At 60.1% G+C, this 24,394-nt stretch overlaps 1 protein-coding gene and 1 non-coding gene across 2 annotated transcripts in view; one reads left to right on the forward strand and one right to left on the reverse strand.

Annotated features, from left to right (window-relative positions):
• Positions 1-194: 194 nt before the first annotated feature.
• On the reverse strand, positions 195-267 carry TRNAK-CUU. Its single transcript has one exon. It is a non-coding gene; the product is annotated as a tRNA-Lys (tRNA).
• A 1,713-nt stretch (positions 268-1,980) lies between these two features.
• Positions 1,981-24,394, forward strand: part of ADAMTS7 (ADAM metallopeptidase with thrombospondin type 1 motif 7) — a 28,054-nt gene continuing 5,640 nt past the window's right edge. Inside the window, exons 1-19 of the mRNA XM_039723034.1 lie at positions 1,981-2,101; positions 2,490-2,833; positions 3,657-3,828; positions 5,722-5,918; positions 6,534-6,617; positions 7,149-7,273; positions 8,277-8,426; positions 8,993-9,136; positions 12,325-12,469; positions 13,024-13,116; positions 13,617-13,762; positions 15,053-15,222; positions 15,391-15,524; positions 15,914-16,034; positions 16,323-16,567; positions 17,930-18,071; positions 19,372-19,498; positions 20,093-20,306; positions 22,474-24,294. Of these exons, the coding sequence (XP_039578968.1) occupies positions 1,981-2,101; positions 2,490-2,833; positions 3,657-3,828; positions 5,722-5,918; positions 6,534-6,617; positions 7,149-7,273; positions 8,277-8,426; positions 8,993-9,136; positions 12,325-12,469; positions 13,024-13,116; positions 13,617-13,762; positions 15,053-15,222; positions 15,391-15,524; positions 15,914-16,034; positions 16,323-16,567; positions 17,930-18,071; positions 19,372-19,498; positions 20,093-20,306; positions 22,474-24,294 (4,695 nt within the window). The remainder of the gene's footprint in view (positions 2,102-2,489; positions 2,834-3,656; positions 3,829-5,721; positions 5,919-6,533; positions 6,618-7,148; positions 7,274-8,276; positions 8,427-8,992; positions 9,137-12,324; positions 12,470-13,023; positions 13,117-13,616; positions 13,763-15,052; positions 15,223-15,390; positions 15,525-15,913; positions 16,035-16,322; positions 16,568-17,929; positions 18,072-19,371; positions 19,499-20,092; positions 20,307-22,473; positions 24,295-24,394) is intronic.

Raw genomic sequence — 24,394 nt, forward strand, 5'->3', positions numbered from 1 at the left:
CCCGGCCCGGCCCCGCCGCGCAGCCGCCGCTCGGGCATGCCGGGACATGCAGTCCGCCGCCTCCGCGCCCGCTCCGCCCCGCTCGGCGGGAGGGGGCGGCCTGCCTGCCGCGGGCTGGCTGCCCGCGCCGGGAGGAGCCAGGCTGGGGGGGGAAAAAATAATAAAAACCAAGAGAAAGCAGGAAAAACGCAATGCGCCCAACGTGGGGCTCGAACCCACGACCCTGGGATTAAGAGTCCCATGCTCTACCGACTGAGCTAGCCGGGCGCCACGGGCACCCAGCGGCCGCCGCGGGTGTCGGCACCGGCCCCGCCCGCGGGGCGCGCTCCCCGCTCCGGCCGCCAGGGGGCGCGCGCCCGGCCCATCTGCATGTTTAACATTATCGCCTAATTCATCATTATCCCCAACGTTATCCCAAAATCCCGGCAGGTGCGGAGCCACCGGAGCTGCGGCCGTCACGGGAAAGCTGTGCGCTGACGGAGCCGCGAGCAGCCCCCGAGGCGGTAATTAGCAGAGCCCAGTAATGCCCGGTGTTTGCTCCCGGTGCGCTTCAGCCTGAGAGAAAATAAACCGAGGCAGCGACCGGCAGGAGGAGAGGACAGGAGGGACGTAGCGGCGTCAGCCAAGCACCGTTTTTTATTTTTGACAGAAAATTCACTGAATGTTTGTGTGTTTTGTTTTTTTTTTTAAATCGCGGTTCTCAGGGCGGGCAGACGAAGCAAAGCGGCAAACGAGCGCCAGGGGGCGCCACGGGCCACGCCGGCAACGATAAGCACCGCCCCTAATATGCATAACCCCGCCCTTAATGTGCATATCCCCGCCCCTAATGTGCATATCCCCTCTCCTAATGTTCATAACCCCACCCCTAATGTTCATAACCCCGCCCCAATATGCATAACCCCGCCCATCTGCTGAGCCTTGTTGCCTTGAGGGGCTGCCTGGAGCAGGGACTGGGCAGAGTTAAAGAATAAAGCAGGGATTTATTAAAAGACAGGGTACACCTTGGCCAATACAAGAGCCCAGCCATGGCTACGCCCAAGCTGGACTCCAGGTCACGACTTTTTGCACTTTCATAAATTTTGGTTCATTTCTATACTGGGGTTAATTGCCCAGTTCCAGCTCCGGGTTGTGCAGTCCCATCCTCTCACGTTGCTCTCTTCCATTCCCTGTTGTTTGCACCTTTTGGGCCTGAAGCTGCAGCGCTGTCCTTGCTTCTGGGGCTGGAAAAGGATTGTTCTGTCTGACCGAGCTGCGAGGAGAGCTGCTGACACTCTAAATGGAGTTCAGAGTTATACACCAACGTAGTGCAGACTCTGGAAATGTGACAGCTCAATCTTAAAGTATCAGCATAACCCCGCCCCATGATGTGCATAACCACGCCCATCTACTGTGCATAACCACGCCCACCTAATGTGCATAACCACGACCATCTTATGTTCATGACCACGCCCATCTAATGTGCATAACCACGCCCACTAATGTGCATAGCTGCACCCACCTGCCACGCACAACCACGCCTATCTGCTGCACATAACAACTTCCATTTAATATGCATAACCACGCCTGTTAATGTGCATAACCACGCCTATCTGCTGCACATAACCACGCCCATCTGATGTGCATAACTCCACCCACTGTTGTTCATAACCCCGCCCCCCGTTGTGTGTAGCCCCGCCCCCGCTGTGTGTGGCCCCGCCCCGTGGCGCAGGATTGTCCGCGGGATTGAGTGGGATGAGAGCCGGGTGCCCGCGGGATTGTCCGGGGCATGAGAGCTGGGTGTTCGCGGGATTGTCCGCGGGATGAGCACTGGATGTCCGCGGGATTGTCCGCGGGAATGAGCGCTGGATGTCCGCGGGATTGTCCGCGGGATGAGCGGAATGAGCGCCGGGTGTCCGCGGGATCGTCCGCGGGATTGAGCGCTGGATGTCCGCGGGATTGTCTGCGGGATGAGCGCCGGGTGTCCGCGGGATTTTCGGCGGAATGCTTGCCAGCCTGCAGCCCGGTGCCCCGCCGCTGCGGCGCTCGCCCCGGGCCGGGCACGCTCGGAGCCGGCGGCCCCGGTCCCCGCCCGGGCAGGCTCCGGGGCGCTCCGTGCCCGCGGGTGCTTTGCCCCCGGCGACGGCGTGTCCCAGCACCGCCCCAAAGCGGGGATTCTCCATTTTCTGGGAGTTTTTCCGTTGTTTGTTCGGTGTTTTTATCACTGGCAGCCGGGGTTTAACAGCGGGAGCTGAGCGGAGCTGCCTGAGTGCCCCTCGTCCGGCCGGGCCCTGACCCTAACGCTGTCCCCGGCAAGCCCCAGCGCTGGCCCCCAGGGCACGGGGACAGTCCGTGCTGTCCCTGCCCCGTGCCGGGCCAGCGGGCACAGCCAGCGGCTGCCCGGGTCCAGCGGGGGGAGCGGTGTGACAGGAAAGGTGCGAGAGGAAAGGTGTGAGAGGAAAGGTGTGAAAGGTGAAGAGCCCTGCGGGTAACCAGCGCACCCCTCTCCCCAGAGCCGCGCTCGGGCAGCGACATCGTCCATCCCATCAGGGTCGACGAGAGCGGAGCCTTCCTGTCCTACGACTTGTCGTACCGGGCCCTTCACCGCAGGTCCCCTGCCTCCAGGAGCAAGCTTCCCGCTTTCTACGAGCTGCAGTACGGAGGGCAAGCCCTGAAATTCAACCTGAGCCTCAACAGGCACCTGCTGGCCCCGGGCTTTGTCAGCGAGAGGCGTTTCGGGGGCCTCGCCGGCGCCAAGATCCAGCCGCGCTCCTACAACCCGTGCCACATGGTCGGCGAGGTGCGGGGCCGGGCGCCGCAGGCGGGGCTGGCTGCCCTCAGCACCTGCGACGGCCTGGTGAGTGCAGCCCCTCCTCACCGAGCCCTGCTCCGCCGGGAATGGCAGCAGCTGCTGGGGGAGCCCTTCTTTCTGCCAAATCGACACCAAAATTCCCAGCGGCAGCAGAGTCAGCATCTCCTCACGCGGGTCTGGTGCACCCTGGATGAGCTGACTGTGAATTTCCCATGGATTGCAGTGGTGTGGGACCCCTGCGGGGCTGGGTTTATTTGTCTGTGTCCAGATTCCCAAAAGCAGCAGTTCTCTACCTGCTGCGTGACTGGGATTGTGAGGAGCACACCTGGGAAGGCAGGGCTGGGAGCTGGAGCTGATGTGGTAGCCCAGCTCCTGGGCAGTGAAGCTGCTCGCTGTTTCCTCAGCTCCACTCTCAGTATTTCCTGGGGCAGCAGTGACCTGGAGGAGTTTGGGGGAGAGGGGTCCTGTGGGTTTGCAGAAATGGCCCCACGTACCTGCTGGGGCAGTGCTCACACTGCTGTCCCTCACTTTGGAGGGAGCACAATGCCATGGGATCCTCCATGGCTTCCCACTGCCAGAGGGCAGGAGTAAATGGAATACTGGGGAGAATCCTTCCTGGGAGGGTGGGGAGGGGCTGGGCTGGAATTGGCTGCCCCTGGATCCCTGGCAGTGCCCAAGACCAGGTTGGGCAGGGCTTGGGACACCCTGGGACAGTGGGAGATGTCCCTGCCATGGCAGGGGTGGCACTGGATGGGCTTTAAGGTCCCTTCCCACCCCAGCCATTCCACGGTCCTGTGATCACTCCCAGTGCCAGGTTCCACCTGGGCTGCAGGTGGCCTCACGGTGGCACTTGGTGTCTCCCTGGCAGAAAGGTGTGTTTCAGCTCATGGACGAGGACTATTTCATCGAGCCCGTGTCCAGCAGCCCGCGGGAGGAGGGAGCAGCACAGCCCCACAGGATCTACAAGCGCCAGGCTCCCCAGGACAGGGCTGAGCAGGGCAGGAGAGCCCCGGCCCCGCGGCAGTCCTGTGGTGTACAAGGTACTGTTCCCCCCTCTGTGTCACCAGTGACCCACTGGGTGCTGGACCTCGGGCTCATCTCCTGCTCCCAGCCCTGCTGCAGGCTGGGGGTGATGTGGAGACAGATTTTGCTTTCATTTCCAGCAAAACTTTGGTTTTGACCTGCCAGGGCATGGGACTTTGGCAGTGGAGCTCGGTGGCTGCCCCGGGAGTTCCCACTGTCGGTCCTTCCCTGTGCACGGCAGATGGGTTGGATAAACTCCCAAATTTCAGCCTTTCAAGTGCTGAGGAATTCTGAGGAATTCAGTGCATTCCCAGAAGCTCGTGGGCACTTTGCTCCCTGGTGAAGCTGCAGTGCACTATGTGCTGCACATTTTCTGGAGGTCTCTGCTTTCACAAACTGGGGTTTGCTTCTGTAACAGGGCTGTCTTCAGGCATTCTTCTGATAATCTAAATTAATTACTTAATCTGTGGTGATAATCTTAATGGCTTCACTTAGGCTTTGAAGTCTGTTCTTGACTCAAGTCCCTTCTGGACTTTGAAGTCTATTCTTGAGCATTAATTTCTCTGGGTATTCCATGGCCTGTTATTCATGAGGATCTGCTCTGTAATCAGGACCAGAGGGGTGGACGTGCTGTGCATGCCCTGGAGGGGAATCCCAAAGGAGTCCCAAAGTCTGTAGGATTTTAGTGACTGCCATCCTCCCTCTGGGCTCTGCTGTGTTGCTCTTTGCTTTGCCACGACAGGCAGATGCTGCTGGTGTTGTTTAAGTCCTGTCAATGCCCAGGGCTGCCCTGGGCTCAGCTGGGTGCTGTTTGACTGGGATAATGCCAGGGGGAATGCCCCCCTGGGCATCCCCAGCTCTGCAGCAGCCTCATATCCCAGCTCAGCACTAAGGCCACACCAGGAACGAGCTCCAAGTGCGATTAAACTGTCCCAGTGGTATTAGCAGTTCATCAGGAGGCGCAGATAGCTGGGGTTTCTCAGGCTGGGGATGAAACGCCCTTTCACAGCACGCGCTCCCTGCAGCCCGGGACATGTAGGAGTGCATTGTTGGGGAAGCCAGGCTCCGACGCCATGAAAGCGATTCCCACTGTGTGGGATGAGGTTTGTAAAGCCTTCACCCAGCCCGGGCTGACCCTGACCTTGCTCTTGGAGCCGTGTCACAGGAAAAGTCCCCGCTGCAGAATTCCAGAGCTGCTGTGCATGAGCAGCGCTGAGCTCCCCCGCCTCCGCGCTCCAGCCAGCATTCCCCTCGGGAAGGAGCTGCTCTTCTCTTCTCTTCTCTTCTCTTCTCTTCTCTTCTCTTCTCTTCTCTTCTCTTCTCTTCTCTTCTCTTCTCTTCTCTTCTCTTCTCTTCCCTTCCCTTCCCTTCCCTTCCCTTCCCTTCCCTTCCCTTCCCTTCCCTTCCCTTCCCTCCTCCCTTCTTTTCTCCTGCTTTGGGGGCACAGAGTTCATCGTGGTGGGAACTGTTCTTTCCTGACAAACACAGATTTGGAGTGACCCCAAATGTGCAGCCACTGGGGTTTTTCCTCGGGTTGTTTCTCAAGCATCTCTGCAGTGTTGTCTACAAATTCCTGTGTCAGGACAAACGCCAAGACTCTGCTTTGGGAGGCTCCCTGTTTCTTGAGGAATATTGCAAACCCAGTTCTGGTCAAAGAAATTCCTCCAAATGCTCTGTTTTGTTTTGGTTTTGTTTTGTGTCCTGCTCATGTGCAGCAGGCTGAGCTCAGAGTCCTTTGGAGCAGAGCACAGCAAAGTGCACATGAGTTACTGAGTTATGAGTTAGAGTTGTGGCTCTGAGTGGGAGCCTTCTCCACATCAAAGGTGATTCCTTTGAATTAAAAAAAGAAGATACTAAAGTTGCAGGCACTTGATCAAGGAAAGAAATCTTTTTCCCCTTGAATCCCTCAGAGTCTCAGGAAGGCCTGGAGCGGTCTGAGAGGCGCAGGGAGAGGTGGGAGCAGAAGCAGCAGAGGAGGAGAAGGATCAGGCAGCGCTCCGTCAGCAGGGAGAAGTGGGTGGAGACGCTGGTGGTGGCAGACACCAAGATGGTAGAGTTCCACGGCAGTGCCAACATCGAGAAGTACGTGCTGACCGTCATGAACATGGTGAGTGCTGGCCTGCAGTGCCGGGCCCCTGCGGGTGGGGAGGCACCCACAGCTCACCCAGGAGCCCCTGACACGGACCACGGGGACGTGGGCAGGACAGCTGAGGGAAGGACAGCAGGGACAGCCAGGCGTGGTGGTCTGTGCTGGCAGTCTGGGGGCTGTGCTGCTGCCGTGACACCAGCAGACAAGGAGGTGGCTCAGGCTGCCCCTCTGCTGCTGCCGGGGTGGCTCTTGGCATTCCAGAAGAAAGCTTTGGTTGATGCCAGGAGAGGGTGGGAGGGGGCAGAGGAGCTCAGGTAACATCCCTGGATGGATTTCTGGGGTGCTGAAGGCGCCCAGAGAGCACCAAACTCCTTTGAGATGCTAAACACATCCAGCAGGAGTGAGAGCAGAGGGGTCCCCGGGCGTTTCTGGCTGGGTTCCTGCACAGATCACATCAGTGTGAGTGGATTTCATGGCAGCCTCGCTCCAGCCCCGTGTCTGCTCTTGTCTCCCACCTGGGGAATTCCTGACGTCTTGTCAGCAGCCTGCAGGAGCTGCTGCAGCTGGAGGGGGCCGCAGCAGTGTCCTGGCTGCTGTGTGTCCCCAGCCATGTGCCCTGGTGTCCCACTGCAGGTGGCAGGGCTGTTCCACCACGCCAGCATCGGGAACCCCATCAACATCGCCATAGTGCGGCTGATCCTGCTGGAGCACGAGGAGGTGAGGCCCAGACTGGGCTGGGCTGGGCTGGGCTGGGACCAGGCTCCCCCCTGGCCTGGCCCAGAGTGTGTGGAGAAGTCCAGGTGCCCACCTTTGCCTCCTTTCTGGCTGGTGGAGCCAGGGTCAGTGTGGGCAGAGGAGCTGCAGAGCCTGGCTTTGGGGTGGTTTGTGGTGACACAGTGGTGTCACTGTGGTGACAGAGGGCTCTGGGTGGTCCTGTCCAAGCTGCCGTGGTGGCTCTGGGGGGCCTGAGGCCACTCAGGGTCTCCACTGCCAGCCAGCACACGGGGTTTTCCTGCAGTGGTTCTTAACCCCTGTTACGGGGTGATTTAATGTTTTGGTTGAATCACAGATGAAAAGAAAGCAGGAAAAGGGCTGTCTTCCCACCCAGCCTACAAGCTATAAACATGGAGCAGTTCCATTTGGATGGCACTCGCTCCCAATCCCACTCTGATGTGTCTGGGCTCAGACCTCTCCCCTCCCCATCCCAAAATCCAAACAGCTCCAGCAGATCTCCCTTCATGTTGGCAGGAGGACCTGAAGATCTCCCACCACGCAGACAACACCTTGAAAAGCTTCTGCAAGTGGCAGAAGAGCATCAACGTGAAGGGAGACTCCCACCCCCTGCACCACGACGTGGCCGTGCTGCTCACCAGGTGTGGAGCCCTCACACAGCTCTGGGGCTGTGCAGCAAAACTCACCTGGCTGCAGGTGGGGACAGCCAGGGGGACATCTCCTGGGAGCTCTTGAAATCTCACTCTCCCTGCCTGGACACCTGCATGTAAGATCTGTAGTGTGAAATCTGGGGATGTTTCCTGGTGCTGGAGCTGCTGTGGAAGGTGTCCCTGCCCAGGGCAGGGGGCTGGAATTAGATGATCTTTAGGATCCCTTCCAACCCAAAGCATTCCACGGGTCTGTGATTCCGTGGACTGGTCCAAATCCAGGTTTGAACCTGGACACAGCTCCCAGCTGAGCTTTCCAAACCAGGTTTTCACCGTGGCCCTGTTGCCAACCCCCAGAGGGGCTGGATGCAGGAGCTGTACACAGGATTAACTCTCCTTTTTCCCTCAGAGGCTGGGCTTGGCAGAGGAGCCTCTGGGAAGCCCTTGACCTCCCACGGAGCTGGCAGGAATTCCTGCCTCTGGCCAAGTTTGTGTACCTTGCAGTCAGAGCCTGGTTTGAGGCTTTCAGGCTGCCGTGAGCTGCCTGTTGTGGTGGTTTGATTCACAACCCACAGCAGCTCTGTCTTCCCTGGGAGGTTGCTTTGTAGCAGAAATGAGGCACTTCAGGCCTTGTACTTTAGTGGGGCTGTTCTTCCTGGGTGGCTGGAGCTGCCCTGGAAAACCACAGCACCTCTGGGATGTGCTTCCCCCAAACATTGTTTGATTATCCCCAGCATCAGCTTTATTTATACAAGGGAATAAACGCAGCCAGGCTGGCCAGCAGCTCCCATTAATCAGGCTTAATCGTGAGCTGGGGATACTGGGAGGGGAGAGGGGAAAGGAGAGGTCATAAAAGCTTCCCCTGTGGAAGGATGTTGGCTGTCTCTCTCTCACTCCTGTTTGGCCGCTGTCCGTGTGCCGGGTCCTGCCGCCTTCCAACGCCCTCTCTGCTCTGTGTCTGTCTGTCTGTCCGTGTGCCCTCGTCCCCTCGGCCAAGGAAGGACATCTGTGCTGCCATGAACAGGCCCTGTGAGACCCTGGGGCTGTCCCACGTGGCCGGGATGTGCCAGCCCCACCGGAGCTGCAACATCAACGAGGACACGGGGCTGCCCCTCGCCTTCACCGTGGCCCACGAGCTGGGACACAGGTACCACCCTCTTCCTCCTCCTCCTCCCGTTCTCTGCGTGCACCCTGGGGCTGGAGAAAGCACGGGGGGAAGTTGGGAGATGGTTCCCAGGTGGTTCCTCACGGGTGCAAACACTCCCTTGCTCCCTGAGGGTTTCATTCCAGAGTGAAGTTTTGGGTTGTCCCAGGTTTAATGAGAAGCACACAATCCAAGGCAACCTGGAGAAATTGCACCTGTGTATTGTCCTGGGGTGGTGTGGGAAGGTTTTGGAGCAGGGCTTGCCCACTGAGAGGTTTTAAAGTAGGATCTGTCTGTAATGTCAGCGACAGAATTTTGCTTGCCCCGGTTTCAGTTAAACTTTGACAGGATCCCTTGAGCACTGCAGTTCCCAATAGACATGCCTGTGTGGGAAACACCCACCAGCGAGATCCTGTAGAACATTGCTGAGTTTTCAGTGGGAAAGCTGCAGGGGACAAGGCCCAGGGCTGTCAGCACAGGGCCCCAGGGCAGGGCCCTGCTCCCGCGCGGTGGCGGTGGGGCTGTGGGGCCGTGGCTCACCTCCCCTCCATGGGCTGTGTCTTACACAGTTTTGGGATTCAGCATGATGGAAGCAGCAATGACTGTGAGCCAGTTGGGAAAAGACCTTTCATCATGTCTCCACAGCTCCTGTATGACACGTCCCCACTCACCTGGTCCCGCTGCAGCCGCGAGTACATCACACGCTTCCTCGAGTGAGTGCTTCCTCCTCTTCCTCCTCACTGATGGGGCTGGGGGTCGGGGCCAGGCAGGGGGGTGCTCTCATCTCTGAGACAGCTCTCCAAGAGTGTTGGGGGTCTTTGCCCAGAGCAGCTGTGGCTGCCCCATCCCTGGGAGGGTCCGAGGCCAAGGCTTGGAGCAGCCTGGGGTAGTGGGAGGTGTTCCTGCCCATGGCAGGGGTGGGATGAGAGGGGCTTTGAGGTCCCTTCCCACCAAACCATTCCACGATTCCATGGATCCACCCTGGGTTGCCTCACTCTGTGCTGTGAATGGGGATCAGGAGCTTTTGGGGGGCACAGGGTTGCACAGATAAAACCAGAGTGTTTTCCCTCAGTGCTCCCTGCAGGAGATTCCCTGCGGAATCTCTTCCATTCTCTCTCCCTGTCATGGGCAAACCAGATCCAGCCAAATTCTTCCCTGCCTTTGTTTATTTTTAGCACCCGTGGCTGATTTTTCAGCCTGTTGTTAGGAAGTTCCAAGGAGCCCAGCCCGGAGTTTGGTTTGTCAGCAGTGGCTTGCACTGGAGGAACATTTCCCCGTGCTGCTGGCAGGTTTGGAAGCAGTGAGAGCAGGGCCAGGGGAGGCTGCTGGGGCCAGGCTCTGCTCCCAGATCCAGCCTGGCCGTGTGGGCTGGCCCCGTGCAGGGGAGCTGCTGCTGATTTATGGCTTTGTGAGGAGTGGAGGAATGGAGCTCGCCCGCATCCGCCGCGCTCTTGGCCCTCTGCTTTTAACCTTCACTTGGGGAGGAAGAATTTCCTGCCTGTGCTGACCCCGGGCTGCTGCAGGCTGTGATGGGGAGACAGAGCAGCTGGAAGCCCCTCTGCTGGGGTTTTGGTCTCTCTGCTCCCCCAGAAGGAGCAGCTCTTCCTCGGGAGAGGGCCTGGCAGGCGTCTGTCACCGGCTGTGACGCCCAGGGCCAGCACAGGGCCAGCAGGCAGGAGCGTGTTGTAGGGGATGCTGGCAGGAGAGCAGCAGGGAGGGAGCCAGGAAACCCGACCCTGCTGACCTGGGGCTGCGGGGTGTGCTTGGAACAGACCTCACGTTGGGAGAGCCGCGCTCTTGGATGTGATGATTATTGTTTTACACGAGGTCGTTGTTGTTTCACAAGCACTGCTGAATGCTGCAGCATCTGAAAGTGATTCCCGGCCCCAGCACTGCAGTCAGGGCTGGCTGCAGCTGGGGCTTCACTCAGGCTCTGCCTGGACACAAGGGGACACTGGCACAGGTCCTGTCCCCAAGGAAGGTGTCCCCTCGCTCAGGCCAGTGTAGGGTGCTGGCACAGCGTGGCTGCTGATGCTCTGCTGGTGAAGGCACCCTTCAGACTTTGCTCTACATCAGACAGCCAGATTTTCAGCCTTTTTCCTCAGTGCTGGAGCTCTTCTTCCATCATCCTCCTCTGCCAGGGCCTGGGGCCTGCTGCCCTTGCCCTGCCCGTGCCCCCCTGTGCCAGCCCCTCCACCGTGGCTGTGCAGCTGATCCTTCCCAAGCTCCCAGCTTTGCCTTTGTTTCTATTGAATTGTGTCCTGGCTTCCTTGGACCCTTCCTCCAGTTCTCTGGGAGCTTTTGGAATTTTAATCCTGCTCTCAAATGTATCTGCAGATCCTCTCAGGCTGCTCACAGATGGGGATTCAATCACTGTTCCATCCAGTCCATCCTCCAGCTCGTTAAGAGCGGGCTGGAACAGGCAGAGCAGTGCAGACCTTGCATCTTTCCCTCTGGACTGGGATTTACTGCAGATCCCTGGGAGCCAGAGGGAAACTCAGGCCAATTTTTCCCTGCTTGGAGATGTGTTTTGGCTGATTGAACAGACCACGAGAATGGTTGTAAAATATTTAACAAAGCAATGGATTCTGGAAAAGCTGGAAAGCTGAGGCAGACCCCAGTCACCCCCAGACTGGACAGAGACCCTTCTGTGAGCTGGGGCAGGGCAGGGAGTGCCCCAAGCTGGTCAGAGGAGGCTGGGGACAGTGTAGGGGGGACCTGTGGGGCCCCAAACAGGCACAGGGTGAAGGGTCAGAGCAGCATGAGTGTCACACCTGGGGCTCAGCCAGGATGAAGGGCTTGAGCCTGGACTTTTTCCAGTAAGGACACCTTCTGTTTTTAGAGAAAACACTGCAAGTGTACAGAATGGGATGGGCTTTAAGGCTCCTTCCAACCCAAACCATGCCAGGGTTCTGGGATTCTGTGGGAATATGTGGACCCTGTCCAGCTGCCCAGCCCATGCCCCATCCATCCCTGCTCAGCCCCCATCACCCACAGGGAGGGAACCCTGCCCTTCCCACTGGGCTGGATGCTGCTGCTGTTGGGGGTTTGGAAATGGAGGTTTTTGAGCCCCCGGGCTGCTGAAAGCAAGCCCTTTCCTGGTTCTTGCCACAGGGAAATAAAGTGTGTTTCAGTGAGGACGTGCAGGGGAGTTAGGGGCTGTCTGCAGCCAAGGGAGCTCTTTGCAGGTGTGGAGCTCTGGGTGGGATGGGAAAGGGAAGGGAGGAGGGGGCTGGTTCTGCTGGCACCCCCCGTGGCACTGCCAGCACCCAGAGCAGCAGCTCTGCTGCTGCCAGCCCCGTTTCCCTGCTGCTGCTTTGGGTTAGAAGGGAATCTCATGGCACGGGAGTTCCGAGCCGTTCCCATGCCAGCAAACCCGGGTAATCCGATCCTGCCAGGGGCTCGGCCTTGCTGGAAACGAGTTTGAAATAACACGGGCGGGCTGAGCTGGTGACAGCCCCGGCCGCATGCGGGAAGTGTCACAGCAAAGCAGCTGGAGCAGAGGGGGCACTGCCCGCCTCACTGCCACACATGCCCACAGCTGTCCTGTGCGTGGCACGGTGGTGGCACATCTGGCTGCTGATCGTCTCTGTTCTGTGATCACAGCTGCAGGGACACTCCTGGCTGCTGAGATTAATGTCCACTGGCACATTTGTGGTGGTTTCCCCTTCTGCCATGTCCTGCCACGCCAGGGGGATGGGGGGGATGGCTCTGGGGGGCTCCCACCCCACGAAGGTGCCCAGAGGTGCCCGTCCACACGGGAGCAGCTCCAGGGATGCAGAGGCAGGGCTGTGGCAGTGGGAAATGCTGGCTGCTCCTCCTGGGACGTGCCCAGCTCCTGTTCCCAGCCCCTGCTGGAGCGTGGGACGCTGGGTGACACTGCTGTGGCTCTCTCTTGCAGCCGGGGCTGGGGGCTGTGCCTGGATGACCCCCCGGCCCGGGAGCTGCTGGACTTTCCCCTGGTGCCCCCGGGCGTCCTGTACGACGTGGGCCACCAGTGCCGGCTGCAGTACGGCCCCTACTCCACCTTCTGCGACGACATGGACGTAAGGGGGGCATGGGGGGCATGGGGGGCTTTGCTGGGGCTGTGCCCACCCTGCCCGAGGGATGGATCTGGTCTGCACCCCAGGGATGGATCTGTGCCCGAGGGAGGGACCTGTGCCTGGGGAAGGGATGTGATCTGTGCCCAAGGGATGGACCTGATCTGTGCCTAAGGGAGGGATCTGATCTGTGCCCGAGGGATGGATCTGTGCCTGAGGGATGGATCTGTGCCCAAGGAAGGGATCGGTGCCCAAGGGATGGATCTGATCTGTGCCTAAGGGAGGGATCTGATCTGTGCATAAGGGAGGGATCTGATCTGTGCCTGAGGGATGGATCTGTGCCCAAGGAATGGGTCGGATCTGTGCCTGAGGGATGGATCTGTGCCCAAGGAAGGGATCGGTGCCCAAGGGATGGATCTGATCTGTGCCCCAGGGAGGAATCTGTGCCCGAGGGATCTGATCTGTGCCCAAAGGATAGACCTGATCTGTGGCCCAGGGAGGGCTCTGAGCCCCAGGAAGGGCTCTGTGCCAGGCAGGAACGTGTCCCTCTCTTCCCACAGAGTGTCTGCAGCACGCTGTGGTGCACGGTGGGGAACACGTGTCACTCCAAGCTGGACGCAGCTGTGGATGGCACGGCCTGCGGGGAGAGCAAGGTAACAGGGGACACCCCTCGTGGCCTGGGGGAGCCTGCTCCTGCACACACAGGGGCTGGGCAGGGGCAGGGCAGGGGTGCCCTCATCGCTTGGGGCCACTTGAATCACCTGGGAAGGTGAAACCCCCAGGTAATGACTGTGGCAGGAGAGCACAAGGCTCAATCTGCTGCCGTGGTGGATGCTCCTCCCTGGGATCTTTCCCACTGCTGGGGAGGCACCTCTGAGCCCCTCTGGGCTGACACTGGGCTGTGACTCCCCTTGCTGAGGGGTCTCCACAGAGTTTTGGGTTTGCTGCTTCCCTCAAATCCTCAAAGAAACCAACACCTCTGAGTTTCCCATGCTTGGAAAACTGGAGCTGGAGGGAAGCTGGAGCTTGAGGAGCTCCAGGCTCTGGCAGAGCCCAGCTGACCCCAGGCAAGCAGAGCAGGGGTTTCCATGGGACAATCTGTGTGCTGGGCCCCAGTGCTCCCACCCTGAGCCCCGTTCTCCCTGTCCCACAGTGGTGCTTCAACGGCGAGTGCGTTCCCGTGGGATTCCGGCCCGAGCCCATCGACGGCGGCTGGAGCTCCTGGAGCTCCTGGGCCTCCTGCTCCCGCAGCTGCGGAGCAGGAGTGCAGAGTGCCGAGAGGCACTGCAGCCACCCCACGTAAGCCAGACCCCCAGGAGGCCAGTGAGGAGTCAGAACGCTGGGGTGGAGGGGCTGGGAGGGACTGGTTCCGTGCCCTGCCCCGGAGTGCTGCACTGTGACTCAGACAAAGGGCAGAGATGTAAAACATATCCAGTGTCCTTTAGTGACAGGACAGCAAAGCAGGCATTCTTGGAGCCTGATTCAGAGTTGTTTTGAAAAATCCTGCTGCAGTTTATCGCCCTGTGCATTCCATCAGCCAGTGCTGGCTGGAAGTGTCCGGGCACTGCTGCAGGAGCTGCCATCTCCATCCTGGGATTTCTGCTGACCCATCTGCTCCCCAGATGTCCCCTTGTCACCCAATCCCTGTTGCACTGCATTCAGCCAAAACCCCTGGCTTGCCCTGGTGTCAGAGCAGCCTGGGATGGGGAGGAAAAGGGCTTTGTAGTGATGTTCCAGGGGAGTCACTTTTCCATGGCATGGGGAGCTCTGGCAGCCCCAGGAGTGAGCTCCTGACCCTTCCAGACGTGTTCTGCCCATCCTCTTCCTCGGGTGAGTTTGGTGCGTGCTGCTGGGCTCTTGAGGGAAGTGCTCTGTCATCTCAGTCCTGGATCAGGACCTGGGTTTGTGTTTGACATAAACGCTGTGGCAGAGGTGCCATGGTGATTTGTGGAGTGTTCCAAACACAGCTGTGGACAGGCAGGAGAGCAAACACTGGGAGTTTCCCGGGCAGTTGTTTGCTTTGGCCACTGGAGGTAAATCTTCAGCTTTGCCCTTGGGATGAAGTGAGAAAATGTGTGCTGGGCATCCCCCCCTCCCACAGCCATTCCTCAGGGCAGAGCGTGTAAACACAGCCCTAAAATAATCATTAGCCTCATTCTCTTCAGCAGAGTGTGCCCAGGAGAAGGAATTCTCGTGAGGTCACTGGGACATGGGCCACGGGCTGTGGTGTGACTGAAGGACAAGGCAGCGTGGCGGGAGATGGTGGCCGTGTCGTGAGGGTCTGCTGGCATCTGAGAAAAGCACTGCTGTGCTTTAAAAAGTCCAGTGCCAGCTTTGCCTTTCCCTGGGGCAGCAGAGTCAGGGGGACTCCCTGGGTGGGAAGGAGAGCAGCTCCTCCAGAGCAGCCGCAGGGTGGGCACCAGCTGGAGGGGCTTGGAGCAGTGTGCTCTGTGGGAGGTGTCCCTGCCCGTGGCAGGGGGTGGAACATGGATGGATTTTGAGGTCCCTTCCGACCCAAACCGTTCCCCAGCTCTGTGGCCGAGCCCTGTGCCCTCCCAGCCCTTGTGTGACAGGATTTTGCCTCCCCAGGCCCAAGTACGGGGGCCGCTACTGCCTGGGCGAGCGCAAGCGGTTCCGGATCTGCAACGTGCGGCGCTGCCCCCCGGACAAGCCCTCCTTCCGCCAGCTCCAGTGCAGCCAGTTCAACCCCATGCCCTACAAAGGGAAGCTCTACAAGTGGACACCAGTGCCCAACAACAGTGAGTGCAGGGCAGAGCTTTCAAACCTGGAGCGGCCGGAGCTGGCAGTTTGTGTCCCAGCCTTGCCCGCTCGTGCTGTGTTTTGTATTTTACGCTGCCCTGGGCTTGCAGGGTTGATTGTGCTTTCGGAGATGCCGGTGCTGGGGCTGAGTGTGTGCCTTTCCCCAGTGAACCCCTGCGAGCTGCACTGCCGGCCCGAGCAGGAGTACTTTGCGGAGAAGCTGCGCGACGCGGTGGTGGACGGCACGCCCTGCTACGACAGCGACGCCAGCCGCGACCTCTGCATCAACGGCATCTGCAAGGTGGGGCTGCCACGGGCACACCCTGGGCTGGGAGAGCACCCTTGGGCGCTCGGCATCCCCTCCCTCTCGTGCTGAGCCTGCTCCTCTGGCCGTTCCCCACTTGGAGAGCGTTCCCATGGGGTGAGTGGTTCGGGCTGTGTCAGCCCCTGTGCTGGCCTCAAGGAGCCAGAGCATCACCCAGGCCAGGATGGACACAACCTGGAGCAGCCTTGGAGCACCCTGGTGTCAGGGAAGGTGTCCCTGCCTTGGCAGGGGGCTAGAAGTGGATTGTCTTTAAGGTCCCTTCCACCCCAGGCCATCCAGGATGCCGTGAATCCCCTGGGGACGATGCAGGCAGTGCTGGGAGGGACTGGGAGGTGCTGGTGTGGGGCTGACGGGCTGCCTTGCAGAACGTGGGCTGTGACTATGAGATTGACTCTCACGCCGTGGAGGATCGCTGCGGGGTGTGCCACGGGGACGGCTCCACGTGCCACACCGTCCACAAGACCTTCGAGGACAGCGAGGGGCTGGGTAAGGGCACCTCCTGCTGTCCCTGAGCACCCCGTGCTGGTCCGGCACTGCTGGGCTGCTGCTGCTCCTTTGGAAGGGCAGTTTTATTCCAACTTGTCGATTTTTTGGGGATAAGACAGCAGGGATCTCAGGTGGGCTCAGGGCAGGGCTTGGTGCCCACTGGTGCCTTACAGAGGTGTAGGGATTGGCACAGAGCTGGCACCCAGGGGACACGGCATCCACCCAAGGACAAAAATCATCTCACACACCTCTGACTCCCCCAAGACCAACGCGTGGTTCCATTCCCAGGTTATGTGGACATTGGGATTATCCCCGTGGGAGCCCGGGAGATCCGGATTGAGGAGGTGGCAGAAGCTGGGAATTTCCTGGCGCTGCGGAGCGAGGACCCGGAGAAATATTTCCTGAATGGTGGCTGGACCATCCAGTGGAACGGGGACTACAGGGTGGCAGGCACCACCTTCACCTACAAGAGGACAGGGAACTGGGAGAACCTCACCTCTCCGGGGCCCACCGTGGAGCCCGTGTGGATCCAGGTAGGATGGATCCTGCCCTCCTTGGGCTGAGCTGCCGTGGTCCCTACGGCCCTCCCTGCATCCAGGGCATGGGCTCTGCCCCTCCTCGGGGTGTGTTTCTCTGGGAGCTGGGGCAGCCAAGCACGCACTGCCAGCCCGGGGATGTTTCCAGCCCACACCACTTGCAGCTGAGCCTCATCCCCTTTGCAGCATTCCACAGAATATTTACCCAGAGAGGGAGTGTGAGGAGAAAGAGCCGTTTCCTGAGGCCTTTCCCCTATCTTATCACCAGCAGGGAAAGAGCCCCCGGTGCTTCTGGCTGGGCTGGACAGTCAGGAGTGAGGGAGCTGCCAGCTCATGCAGAGCTGCTGGAGTCAGTGTCCTTGTGACCGTGAGGCCAAGCCTTCCTCTGCAGAAACCAGTGGGAGTCATCCCACACGTGGTGGCACAGCTGGCACCAGGCTGACGTCCCTCGTGGTGCCAGGTGTGGTGCAGAGGTGGTGGTGGCCACGGAGCTGCATCCCATGGACCCCCAGGATCCTCCTGCCCTGGCAGTCATGGCCCAGCCAGCAGAACATCCCTGCCTTGCACAGGCTCACTCAGAGCTCAGCCACCCCGAGCAGCCACAATCTCCTTCTGCCTTTCCTTCAGCAGCAGCTCGGGGTGGGATGTGAGCAGGATCCTGGGCCTGCTGCTGCCAAGGGAAGTTAATGGGAATGCTGACACTGTTAATGGGAATGCTGGCGTGCTCAGCACCCACAAATCACTTTCTGGGATTCATAAGCTAATTAAAACCTGTGGACAACAACGTTTCGATATTCATGGAGAGGTTTTGGAAAGACGCCCTGGCTCCTGCCAAAGCTCCAAGAACAACAAAGCTTTGGCAATAATGGGAGTGCTTAGGCTAAGAAAAACAGGGATGAACTCCTGGCCCTCGCGAGCGTGGGTGCAGGAGGCGCTGCCAGAGGGCTTGTGTCAACCACAGCAGCAGGAGCCCCTCTGGATGGGAGGCAGCGTAGGAAATTCCACCCGTGGGCAGGGACCCCTTCCACAAACCGAGCTACTCCAGGTGCCATCCAGCTCTGTTGGGGAGCTGGGCACAGGGCCACGTCCTTCTGGCCCTGCTGGGCAGCTCCTTCACCCTGAGAAGCCCTTGGTGCAGTGCCACCCCCCGCTGCCCTGCCTGACTACCCCCTGCCTGTCCCCTGTGTCCCCCAGCTGCTGCTCACCCTGTCCCCATGTCCCCCAGCTGCTGTTCACCCCCTGGCTGTCCCCGTGTCCCCCAGCTGCTGTTCACCCTGTCCCCATGTCCCCCAGCTGCTGTTCACCCCCTGGCTGTCCCCATGTCCCCAGCTGCTGTTCACCCTGTCCCCATGTCCCCAGCTGCTGTTCCAGGAGACCAACCCCGGGGTGAGGTACCAGTACACGATCCAGCGCCCGGCTGACAGTGAGAACGAGATCGAGCAGCCCGAGTTCCTGTGGCGCTTTGGCTCCTGGACCACCTGCACGGCCACCTGTGGGACAGGTGAGTGCAGCCCCGGGACTCCCCCTCCGAGCAGGGGAGCCTTGGAAATTCCTGGGTCTTGGGTTTCAGGGGGTCCTAGGGGCAGAAGAAAGGGACATGTGCTGAGGTCAGGCCCGCGTGCTCCGCAGGAACCCCAGGGCTTTATCAGCGCTCCCGGCTCGGTGTCCTGTTACCCGGCACGGGATGGAGACAAAAGAGCTTTAGAGAAATCAGGGAGTGTGGAAGGGCTGCTCTCCCGCCTGGCTGGGGCTCTCCACGGGGGGAGGACATCCAGGGTTTTACAGCCCCACGGTGTCCGTGTGTGGATGTTTGCTTCCCCATCCTGCCCCCCTGCACCACTGGCTGGGTGTCCCAGGGTCCCTGGGGCAGCTTTTGGGGCAGCTGGTGCAGAGGGACATTTCTGGAGCTCTGCCAGGAGAGACTGGGAGCAGCAAGCACTTCCTCGAGAGCAGCTGGCACTGGAAAAAAGGGGAATTCAAGGACACTTGTGCTTTCTAGGTAGCACAGAGTGCCAGGACATGGCCTTTGTTTAAAACCAGCTTTTCTTTGTATGATTCGAGTGCTTGGCTTCCAGAACAGAAGGGAAATAGAGGAGTGAATGAGGCAGGAGTCGGGTGAGGGTGAGCAGCTGGAGGAGGGCTGAGCCCCTCTTCCTGCACTGAGTGATGATGTGAGATGAGATGTGGCTTGGGAGAGCTCACAGTGAGCCTCTGGTGAGTCCCAAGGCCCTGTGAGCTCCCAAGTGCTTGAGCCAGAGCCCAGCTCAGCAGGGTTCTGTCAGTCTCAGCTGAGCTGTGGTGACAGCTCTCCATGTCACAGGTCAAGTACGTGTTACAGAACGGGGACAGAGGCCGGGGCGAGGCAGTGTGGTGAGGTCACATAAAAACCCCTGGGAGCAGACTGGGGGCACGAGGCTTTGGGCAGCGCTTTGTGCTGAGCTGGGCTGGGGCAGGGCTGCCAGCAGAGCCAGCTTCTGCCCCTTGGCAGCCCCGGAACTCGCAGTGCTCATGGCTGGGTGTGCTCCGGGCAGCGCTGCCTGCACGGCTCCAGCTGCCATCCTGCCCCAGTGCCAGGGCTCTGCCAGGCCATCTCAGCCTCAGCACCAAGGAACTTGCAGCTTCAAGTGGTGCTTTCATTTTCTCCCCACTCTCCTGGCTCACCTAGAGCCTCCTGTGCCCTGCTGGGTGGTCGGGTTCGGTTTCCAAAGCTGTGCTGGTGCCTGTGTGGTGCCAGTGCCCTGGGGGTGCCCGGGGGTGCCTGTGAGCACCCAGGGGTGCCCTCAGTGCCCACCCACCCGCAGGGGTGCAGCGGCAGGCCGTGCACTGCGTGGAGAGGCTGGCGGGCCTGGTGGAGGAGCGGTTCTGCGACGCGCTCGCGCGCCCCGACGACCGGCAGCGCGCCTGCAGCGAGGAGCCCTGCCCGGCCAGGTGCCACCCGCCCTGCTCCCCCTTCCTGGCCCTGGGGATGGGCTCCCGGCCCTGGGGGGGTCCATGGCAGCATCCCTGGGGTTGTCTGACCGCCGCAGGGCATTGTCCACAGGCAGAGCCTCACAGACGGTGCCATCCTGGCAGGATGCTCCTCTCTGCCTCTGTGCACATTACCCTGGCACAGATCGGGGACTGTCCCATCCCTGACCCTCTGTCCCAGCTCCCAGACCATGGGCTGACACATTCGGGATCCTCCTTTCCCCATGGCCTCACGTGATGGGCAATGGGATGGGTCCTGCGGCACGGCTGCTTGCTTTGGCTGAGACCTTTCCCTTTCCCCTTTTCTATTTCCCTCTTCCCCTTTTCCCCTTTCTCCCTTTCCCCTTCCCATTTCTCATTCCCCCTTTCCATTCCCCCTTTCCATTCCCTCTTTCCATTCCCCCTTTTCCCCCCCTTTTCCCCCTTTTATTCCCCCCCTTTCACCCTTTTTCCCCCATTTTTCCCTTTTTTTCCCCCTTTTCCCCCCCTTTTCCCCCTTTTATTCCCCCCCTTTTTCCCCCATTTTTCCCTTTTTTTCCCCCTTTTCCCCTGCAGGTGGTGGGTGGGCGAGTGGCAGAAGTGCTCAGCCACGTGTGGCCGGGCAGGGCTGATGAAGAGGACAGTGCTGTGCATCCAGAGCGTGGGGCTGGATGAGCAGAGGGCCCTGCAGCCAGCAGACTGCCAGCACCTCGCCAAGCCAGATGCCACCATGCCCTGCCACCCAGAGGTGCCCTGTCCCTCCCCGTGGGCTGTGGGCAACTGGTCCGAGGTGAGAGGGGACTTTGGGGGTGTCCCAGTGTCTTGCAAAGGGGTGGGAGCTGGGGACAGGGATCCCCGCACACCTCAGCCTGCCCCAGAGCAATGGCTGTGCTCCTGCTCACAGAGATCCATGGCTGTGTCCCTGTGGGGCCAATGGATGGGAATTCTGTCCATTGGAGGGGTCTCAGGGTGAGGAGGGGGCGTTGGGCAGTTTAACTCTTCCCCCGCCCCTATGGATGTGAATTCCAGGCATTGGAGGGGTCTCAGGGTGAGGAAGGAGCATTGGGCAGTTTAACTCTGCCCCAGCCCCCATGGATGGGGATTCCATTGCTTGGAGGGGTCTCAGGGTGAGGAAGGAGCATTGGGCAGTTTAACTCTGCCCCAGCCCCCATGGATGTGAATTCCAGTCATTGGAGGGGTCTCAGGGTGAGGAGGGGGCGTTGGGCAGTTTAACTCTGCCCCAGCCCTGGGCTCTGCAGCTCCCTCACACAGGGTGAGGGCCACGCTCTGTGCTTGGCACAAGGAGGGCAGAGATGGGGTTTTCAGCTGGACATGGCTTGGAACAGCCTGGTGCAGTGGAAGGTGTCCCTGCCCACAGCAAGGGGTGGAACTGGATGATCTTCAAGGTCCCTTCCAACCAAATGATTCCATGGGGTGATTAATGGTGGCACTCTGTGTAGCCTTGATTTATTTTTGTGTTTTTGTGAATCAGCTTAACCACAGGCTGAGGGTTTCAACCAGAAAATGATAACCCCTAATTTAAACAGCCTTTCCAAAAGTGTTCAGAGTGAAGACAAATATCAGGAGAGAAAGGAGAGAGCCTGGGAACAGAGCTGGTTGCTAAGGAACAAATGGAATCAAATGTGAGCAGAGGATTTGAAGGCTAGATGAGAGCAAGTTGGAAATATTTTTCTAGGGGCCCCCAAAAGCCACAATTAAGGGCTGAGAAAGATGGATGCAATGATTTAAAGGGAAAATTACAGACTATAGGTGGGTCAGTGCTGGGCAGGGCAGCCCCAGCCCTCACAGCTGGCCTCTGTGGTGTTGGCACCAGTGGATTTGTGAGCCCTGGAGAAAATGTGTTTGGGATTTTGAGGAGCTGAAATTTTTCTGTCCTTTAATTTAAAGGGAGAGCCCTTTTTCTTTTCCATTTCCACCGTAATTAGGGGCACTGGAAGGGCTTGGGAGCTTCCCAGAGCCGTGGTCCTTCTGTCAGCAGTAGCAGCAGGGTGGGGCAGAGCCAGGCAGGAGCAGTGTGCCCGTCTGGCACTGGGGCACCTGGCCCTGCCAGGGGCTCTCTGGGGTTCGGGGGGCCCACGGCTGCCTCACCCTGGGGCTCAGTGCCTCAGAGGAGCCCGCAGCCCTGCACGTGCAGCTTTGTGCAGTTTCCAGAGGGGCTGGTGCAGTCAGAGGGCTGCTTTGGTGTTCCTCAGGGAGCAGCTCCTCGCAGCCCTCTCACAGGGGTTGGTGTGTGCTAATGTTTGATTCCAGCTCCAGAAATGCCTGGTGGTGGCCACGTGGTGTAACCTGGGAATGCTGGAATGGGGTGGAAAGGACCTTAAAGCTCATCTGGTTCCACCCCCTGCCATGGGCAGGGACACCTTTCACAAGCCTGAGTTGCCCCAAGCCCCAAATGCAGCAGAAAGTGCTGCTGTTCTCCTTTCCAGCTTCTCAGTTTCTTTTGTACTGACCCATCTCAAAGAGCCCATTATGGGGATGGTGTGTCCCCAGCAAAGCTCCTCCCTGACCTTTGCTTTTTCCCTACTCAGACAACACCCACGTTGTTGTTCCCTGCTTCAAAGAACGCTCTTCTAGAAGAAGAGCTGCAATTCATGGCAATAGGTCACAGGAAAGGCCTATTAGCTCATCTCACCCCTGCCCTTCCCAGCCTCCCTCTCCCGGGAAAGCTGTTCCTGGCTGGAAAGCAGGGCAAGGATCACCCTGAGCACAGTCCCCACAGCTCCAGCCCTGCTCTGGCACGGTCTGCAGGAGGGGATTTGGGCAGTAATGCTGTGCTTGCCAGGGTGAGCAGTACCCACGGGTGGGACTGGCACAGCAGCTGTCCAGGGCCAGGTGGGAGCTGGCAGAGTGATGTGGAGCCCTCACAGAGGGAACCCTCACTGTGGCACCTCTCCTGGCCTTGTCCCACAGACCTGTCCCTCTCTCTTCCCTGCCAGTGCTCGGTGAGCTGTGGGAACGGGACCCAGCGGCGTGCAGTCCACTGCAGCAGCAGCAGCAGCACCAGCAGCAGCACCAGCAGCAGCAGCAGCAGCGGGGCCCCCTGCGACCCTGCCCAGAGACCCAGCCCCGAGAGGCCCTGCTCCTTGCCACCCTGCCACCAGAAATGGGACAGCGACTGGTCTGGCAGCGGCTCCTCCAGCAGGGAGATATTCAATGAAATCCATTACTTCCCCAGCCACCACATTCCTAAACTTAACCCCTTGATCCCGAACATCCCGGAGTCCAACGACGTCAATGTCATCACCGAGGAGGACTTCTCAGCCAGGAAAGGAAATGTCTTTGTCGATGATTTTTACTACGATTACAACTTTATCAACTTCCACGAGGATCTGTCTTACTATCCCTTCACGGAGAAGGAGCCCAAGGGCGAGGAGCCAGAGGCAGGGCTGGGCACTGCTGGCACGGAGGGGCCCTGGGAGCTGCCCACCGAGCTGGCAGGAGAGAGCCAGGAGCAGCCAGCCCCCGAGGAGGAGCACACCCCTGCTCCTGTGGATGGACAGCACACAGAGCCCGGGGCTTTAGCCACCAACGACCTCCTGAGCATGGGCCCCGAGGATGTGGGATCAGCCACTCCCAGCTACACCACCCCTGGAGTTTTGGCTGAGGAGGAGGAGGAGGATACGGTGCCTGTGCCCCACTCTGAGCCCCACAGAGCTGTGCCCAGCAGCAGCAGCCTTGGGCAGGGTGTCCCTGCTCCCTGGGGTCCCCACCCAGCTGGTGTGGGCTGGGGCACGGCTGGGGTGGATGTGTCCCTTGGGCCAGCAGCACGGGACAGCGAGGGCCCTGTGAGCCACGGGGACTCCGGGGAAGTGGCTCTGGCCACCACCAGTGACATTGATGGTGCAGCCCCACAGCCCACTGAGCAGCACGGCTGGGCAGGAGGGCAATCCCATGGCATGGAGAGGGCACACCTTGCCTTGCCCACCCTGCAGACCCCAGGCTGGGGGGTGGCAGGGAGGGCTGGCAGCCTGCACCCTGCCGTGAGTCCCCCTCCTGTGGGTGCTGACGAGGCTCCCGTGGGACAGGGAGGGCACCAGCCAGAGCTCCACGCCCCCACAGCCCCCATCTCAACCCCCCCAGTGGCCACAACAGCCCCTCCAGTGTCCTTGTCCCCTGCCGTGCCCAGGCCAGCCACCCAGCTCACCTCCAGCGGCCTCAGCCAGCAGGATGCCCTGGGCACAGCCATGCCCACAGCCCCAGCTCACGGCCCACCTCTCCTGAAATGGGGGACAGAGGGGGTGTCCCAGCACCTGGATCCAGCATCACCCCACACCGAGCTGACCTCCCATGGGACCCCGCTCAGCCTCCCTGCACCGAGGGACCCCTCACCGTGGGCACCCGCAGGGACACCAACGAGGGACCCCTCACCGTGGGCACCCCCAGGGACACCAGCGAGGGACCCCTCACCGTGGGCACCCCCAGGGACACCAACGAGGGACCCCTCACCATGGGCATCCCCAGGGACACCAACGAGGGACCCCTCACCATGGGCATCCCCAGGGACACCAGCGAGGGACCCCTCACCATGGGCACCCCCAGGGACACCAACGAGGCACCCCTCACCGTGGGCACCCCCAGGGACCCCTGCCTCCAGTGACGGGGGGCAGGAGCTGTCCCAGCCCACCCCTTTTTCCCTCCCGCTCTGGGAGAAGAGGCTGGAGGAGGAAGAGGAGGAGGAGGAGGAGGCTCTGCTCCCACCGTTGCCCCCTGCAGCAGCCACTGCCAAGCCCAGCTGGGAGGTCGGGAACTGGAGTGAGGTACGTGGTGAGTCCCCTGAGCAGTGTGACAGGGCCAGTATGGCTGTGAGACCTGTCCCTGTCCCTGCCCTGGCTGGCTCTGGGACGTTTCTCCTGGCAG

Source organism: Passer montanus, unplaced genomic scaffold (genome assembly GCF_014805655.1).
Source record: "Passer montanus isolate IOZ18808 unplaced genomic scaffold, ASM1480565v1 scaffold5, whole genome shotgun sequence".
NCBI lineage: Eukaryota > Metazoa > Chordata > Aves > Passeriformes > Passeridae > Passer > Passer montanus.